At 45.7% G+C, this 6,773-nt stretch overlaps 2 protein-coding genes across 2 annotated transcripts; both read left to right on the top strand.

Annotated features, from left to right (window-relative positions):
* The first annotated feature begins 767 nt into the window (after window positions 1-767).
* Window positions 768-1,193, top strand: LOC111918439 (uncharacterized). Its single transcript, XM_023914109.1, has one exon. The coding sequence runs from the start codon at window positions 768-770 to the stop codon at window positions 1,191-1,193; it is 426 nt and encodes a 141-aa protein (XP_023769877.1).
* Window positions 1,194-1,962: 769 nt separating this feature from the next.
* LOC111918440 (uncharacterized) lies at window positions 1,963-4,698 on the top strand. Its single transcript, XM_023914110.2, has one exon. The coding sequence runs from the start codon at window positions 1,963-1,965 to the stop codon at window positions 4,696-4,698; it is 2,736 nt and encodes a 911-aa protein (XP_023769878.1).
* Window positions 4,699-6,773: the final 2,075 nt, after the last annotated feature.

Here is a 6,773-nt window from a genome sequence, read left to right on the forward strand (position 1 = left end):
GTTAGTCCCATACGTCCCATGGCGACGTTGGACGAAACGCCACCGCCTACAGCGATCAATAGGCCAGTTTTAGTCGAAGGAAGTTCTACAGCAGCCGCCGGAAATATTTCGCAACCGTTGTCTTCTCAGCAAAGAGCAACTCCGGTGGAGCTACTTTCGCCCACACAGCTTCAGATGCCACCGTTCTTTGCGCTGCCGCTGCAACAGACGTGGACAGTCCACTCAACTGCACCTCCATCAAGCCATATTTTCAACCTTTCACTATCGTTTGTAACACCTACATCGTTCCAGACGACTGGTGGACAGAATTCCACAATGCTATTACCACTATTGGCTGAAATCATGATGAACAACTCACCACCTGTATACCCAATGGTCGGAGCATGGACTGGACCGACTATTCCCCCGAACAACAGCTTACAACAGCCGATAATGATCAACCCTGTTACATCCATGCACCCTTTCTCCACTAGCCATCCCCTCCAGTTACCATTCCAACCATACCCCTTTTATGGACCAAGCCCAAGCTACCTTACCCCCCCTACAGCATGGAATGAGTTCGCAATACCAGCAAGGGACGTCAACTGCTCCAAACCTGGATGGTTTTTTCCGGAGTGTAACATCTCCGTTCGTTAAAGAGCTGCTGGATTACGAAATACCAAACACTACGAAGCTCCCGACGCTTAAAACGTACAATGGAACCGCCGACCCAAATAGCCACATTGATACGTAGGAATGGACAATGACGTCGATAAAAACTTAACGAGATGTTTTGGTGCACATATTTCCCGACGACGCTTGATGGCAATGGCGGCACATGGTTCAAAACGCTACAACTGGGTAGCATTTCAAACTTCGCTCAGCTCAAATACCTCTTCCTCACCAACTTCATGCAGCTACGTAAATACAAAGGCGAATCTCATTCAATTACAGGCTGCAAACAAAGGGAGGGGGAGACTGTTCGAGAATACTTTACAAGGTTCATAAACGCTACGCTGGATGTACCGGGGCATGACGAAGGGCTCATCGCTGGTGCTTTCACATGGGGACTCCTGCCTGGGCCCCTCTCGCAAAAACTCATGGGAAAGAAGCCTCTAACACGAGCTGAGTTAAAAGAAAGAGTGGAGTGGTACCTATGGCAGGAAGAGGGTGAGGTAGCCAAGCAGGCCTACTTGAAGGCTATGGCAACTTGACATCACCACCCGACCCACGCGGACTTCCGAGGGGGAGGAAGACACTATGGCCAAGCAAGAAGACCATCACCACGTTTCCGACCATTTATTACAGACGACAGACGGGGTCGCCGCCCAGAAGTATATGCAGTGTCTGAGAAACAGCAGCCAACCAATTCGTCTAAGAGTCGGTACTGTGAGCACTACAAAAGCAAAACGCATGATACAGGTAGCTGTTCGGTCCTAAAGAAGGAGATGGAGGAGAAACAATTTAAGGGAGACCTGGTGGAGGTGGCACAAAGCCTACGCGCCTAATTCGATGCTGAGAACGCCAAGGGTCCATCCTTCGAAGGAGTTCAGCCCAAGGAGATATTCATGATACGCAACAAAAGAAGTAGGGAGGAACAGCGAGGAGAGCAAATCATTGTTAAACCGTCAACTCGCGCGCTCACGTTCTCCATACAGGATCCTCGGCCAGACGGTTAGAAGGGCGACAACCCTCTGATAATACAGGCATCCATCAAAGACGTGACTATCCATAGGGTCTATGTCGACACTGGGAGCTCAGCAGACATCATCTATGAGCATTGCTTCCGGTTATGAAGCCAGCTGAAATAACCAAAGGGCCCAAGAGGCCCAGGGGCAATCCAGCAAAAGGGAAGGAGGTAATCAATGAGGGATATCCCGATTAGCCGATCGATGTTGGAAGCGACCTCCCAAGCCACACAAGAAGAGCACTGGTCGACCTGCTCAAATGCTACAAACATGTATTTGCATGGACACCACGGATATGGTGGGGGTAGAAAGGAAGGTCATCGAACGTAAGCTGATGATGAAACCGGGGGTAAATGAGGTTAAGCAGAAGAAAAGGGTACAAGGAGGAGACCGTAATAGGGCGATCAATGCAGAAGTGTCTAAGCTGACGGAGGCCGGAATAGTTAGGGAGGCGACGTACCCAACATGGATTGCAAACCCAGTTAAGGTCCGTAAGCAGGATGGGTCGTGGCGCATGTGCATCGACTTTTTTGATCTAAACAAGGCATGCTCTAAAGATTGCTACCCACTCTCGGAAATCGATCAGAAGGTAGAGTCGCTACAGGGATACAAGCTAAAATGCTTCTTGGACGCATACAAAGGGTATCACCAGATATTGATGAGCAAAGAAGACGAAGAGAAAACAGCCTTCTATACAGACCATGGCACGTTCTGCTACACCAAGATGCCTTTCGGGTTAAAGAACGCAGGGGCGACATACCAACGGCTAGTTGACTCGATATTCGCCAAGCAAATTGGAAGGAATATTGAGGTATATGTAGATGATATGGTGATCAAGAGCCCAAGTGAAGAAAAGATGATGCAAGACATCGAAGAGACTTTCAAAACATTAGAGGTAACCAAGATGAAACTAAACCCAGCCAAATGCACGTTTGGAGTGGAAGAGGGGCAATTCTTGGGTTACTATGTTACTAGACAAGGCGTCCAGCCCAGCCCGACCAATGTCGACGAGTTCATCGAGATGCCAACCCCAAACTCTCTTAGAGATGCACAAGGTCTGAACGGGAAGCTCACATCTCTAAGTAGGTTCATCTCAAAATCTGCCGACAAGGCTATGCCACTGTTCCACACCTTAAAGGGATGCATCGAGAAAAATAATTTCCAATGGACGAATGAAGCTGAGAAGGCGCTCCAGAGAATCAAGGAGGCATTGCACAAGATGCAGACCCTGGCAACCCCAATCCTGGGTGAAACATTACAAGTGTATCTATCGACGTCAGGTGAAGCGATATCATCGGTATTGGCTGTGGAAAGGGAAGGAGAGCAGAGACCGATATACTTTGTTAGCAGAGCGCTGCAAGGACCAGAACTCAATTATCCCAAGCTGGAAAAATTGGTGTTGGCACTTATCTACGTTGCGAGACGATTAAGGCGATACTTCCAGGCACATCAAATCAAGGTACTCACAAGCTACCCCATTAAACAGATCTTGCTTAAGCCGGATACGTCGGGTCGGCTGGCCAAGTGGGCAATTGAACTAGGAGAGCACGACATAAACTACCGCCCAAGAACAAGTATCAAAGGGCAGGAGTTGGCTGATTTCTTACTAGAAATTCCTGACAGAGGGAATCCGGCAAAAGAAAAGGTGTGGGTAGTTGAAGAGGCCCCTACCGGTAATGGTTCATGGACCCTGTACACGGACGGAGCGTCCAATAGGGAAGGCTCAGGGTCGGGGCTGATCCTGACTAGTCCAGAAGGAGAAGAGGTAACCTACGCCCTTCGTTTCGACTTCCATACATCGAACAATGATGCGGAGTACGAGGAACTGCTCGCAGGATTGCGACTCACCAAACAGATGGGTGCGAAAGCTGTAACAGCGCTAACCGACTCAGGGTTAGCAGCGAACCAAGTCAATGGGAGTTTTGAGGTAAGAGACCAAAGAATGGGAAGGTATGCAAAGATGGTAAAGCAACTGGTAGGATCATTCGGCCAATTTACAATCAAGCAGATACTCAAAAGTGAGAATAAGAGGGCAGGCGCTTTGAGCAAGCTAGCGTCCACTTGTTTAGACCACCTGTCAAAGAAAGATTTAGTGGAGGTGCTCCGGGAGAGAAGCATTGATGAACAGCAGGTGAACATCCTGACCCCTGAAGGACCCACATGGATGACGCCATTCCGCGAATACCTCCAGAGAGGGGTGTTGCCGGACGACCATGACGAAGCCAGAAAAATACGTATAAAGGCGCCCTCATACGCAATGGTGAACGGGGAGTTGTACAAGAAGGGGTTCACGTCTCCATGGCTAAACTGTTTAGATCAAGCCAAGGGGAGAGAGATATTGCAGGAAGCACACTCAGGGCAGGTAGGCACACACGAAGGAGCGAGGGCTTTGACAGGAAAGGTGCTACAAATGGGGGTATACTGGCCAACGATACATCAAGACGCAGTAGAAGTAACAAAGAAATGTGGGGAGTGTCAATCTTACGCCCCAATCCAGGCGGAACCCCCGGCGCCGCTAAGCAACATATCCAGCCTGTGGCCTTTCTACCAGTGGGGCATAGACATAGTAGGTACATTCCCAGAAGCACCAGGAAAGCTGAAGTATATGTTGGTAGCCGTGGATTACTTCACAAAGTGGATTGAAGCTAAACCATTGGCATGCATATCTAGGAGGCACATGATAAAATTTGTGTGGAAAAACATCATGACAAGATTTGGAACACCTAAGGTTCTCATCAGTGACAATGGTTTGCAATTCGCTAAGAACCCGTTCAGAGAATGGTGCACTGCCAAAGGGATAAGCCAACGCTTCACATCGGTGGCACACCCTCAAGCGAACAGTCAAACGGAGGTGTCCAACCGAACCATTGTCAATGGGATAAAAAAGAGGTTGGGCAAAGCAAAAGGGAATTGGGCAGAGGAGATACCAATGGTGCTATGGTCATACATGACTACACCACGGAAAAGCACAAGGGAAACCCCTTTCAGCTTGACATATGGGACTGAAGCCATGCTCCCCATGGAATGGTAGTGAATACGCTAAGGGTGGCCAACCAAGATGAGGAAAGCAACGTACAAGGCCTGAGGATAAACTTAGATATCCTAGAGGAGAAACGCGAAGAGTCGGGAGTACGCTAAGTTGCGTATAAACATGCAACAGAAAGGTATTACAACCAAAGGGTAAAGGAGAAGGCCTTCAAAGTGGGCGAGTATGTTTTGAGAAAAAATGAGGCCAGTCGGGCACAACCCCAGGGAAAGCTGGGCCCAACGTGGGAAGGCCCATACAGGGTCACAGAGGCAAACAGTAACGGGGCATATGTGTTAGAGACGATGGAAGGAAGACCCATTCCAAGAACATGGAATGCAAGGAACCTAAAGAAATATTTTTTCTAAGGAAGAGGAAAGATGTAACTCTAGTTGGTTGATATCCCATTGAGTATATTGCACCTTAGAAGTACTTAGAGTACATTTATACATGCTAAGTGACATGAGAATTGATACTCAATGTATTCTTATGTTTAAAGGCATGAGTTTAGTACTCGACATATATAAAATTTCATGCATAAGTGACATGAGCTTAATACTCAGTTTATTTAAAAAAACCCGCGTTTAAATAGTAATGCAATTGCTGATTTCTAATACTTAGTGTAATAATCTCCAACGATTGAATGATGAGTGCTAAGCGCACTCAATGTGAACACTTAGCGTGTCAATAATAACAAACAAGGCAAAATATTTGGCACATCTTGAGCAATAGGCAATAAACGAATAAGCCAAGCACAAAACACAAAAGGAGATAATAGATAATGCTTAGTGCATATCAAACACATACATATAAAAGAAAAAACATTGCTCTGGGCAATTCAACCATTGCAAAGAAAAACACATAGACTAAACAAAACAAGGAAATATTACGACTTCGAACCATCACCAACAGACTTATCACCAACCACAGCCCCCTCCACAACATCATCCGCACTCACATTCCCAGCCAACCCATCAAAAACTTCCCTATCATCGGCCACCTCATCAACATTGCCACCTCCAACGCCTGCTCGACCATCACCATCTCCAGCACCTGCTCGACCATCACCACTAGCACCACAATCTTTACCATTCCCTCCTGTCACACCCCAAAACCAAGAACGGCGGAAACGTTCTGGGGCGGAGGACGTCATGTATAGTATCACAACACAGTAAATGTAAAGAAGCAAACAACATCATCCATTTCATTAAATATATAATTTTAATACAAGTGTGTTCTGCACAGTTATAGACACCAAAATAATGAAACACAAAATAATATGAGATGAGTCTTGAATGCACTCCATCTTCTCAAAAGCTGTCCTCGGTACCTGTCTACTGATGACCTGAGAATACAAGTTATTTTGAAAGAGTTTATCAGCATTAAGCTGGTGAGTTCATAAGTATTTTAGTGTCAATGTTTCTTGTAAAAACGTTTGAACCTGTCCCAATGTATAAGTTTGTAAAAATGTAAACAAATGTTTGAAAGTGTTTGTAAAAGTTTGAATCTCTCAGAAAATCCTATATTTTCTATAAAAGGAACCTTCTACCAAGGCTAGGCGGTTTTGTAAACTTGTCTGTTGTAAAGTGTGTGATTACCCAAATATAACTATCATTTGTTAAAAATATAGTTTGTACACTTAATGCTTAAGTGAGATTATCACTAAAATATGCAATGGGTAAATCATTGTAGTACTGTAGCTTTGTATAATAAGACTACTGCTGTACTAAATACTACTACCTTAAACCGGATTTATATTAAGGTTTATTGTGATTAATTGCACCATGCTATCGACTGAAAATCAACGACATAATGAACGGTCGTAATAAGAAATGACGTTTGGCACCCGCAGACCTGCAGGTCCGGCTGTAGCTAGCAGCAAGGTGTAGGATAGTCAATCCAGTATAGATCTATACGCAAACTCACGCTCTCCCTCCAAGAGAATTCTGGCTACAACTCGGACCATGACATTTAAGGCATGCCCGATACAGTGGATCACAATTGTTAAGTATTCATGTATATGTATTGTTTCTAGTATCTCTGTATATGTATTGTTTCTAGTATCTCTGTATATGTATTGT

Source organism: Lactuca sativa, chromosome 8, assembly GCF_002870075.4.
Source record: "Lactuca sativa cultivar Salinas chromosome 8, Lsat_Salinas_v11, whole genome shotgun sequence".
NCBI classification, from domain to species: Eukaryota; Viridiplantae; Streptophyta; class Magnoliopsida; order Asterales; family Asteraceae; genus Lactuca; species Lactuca sativa.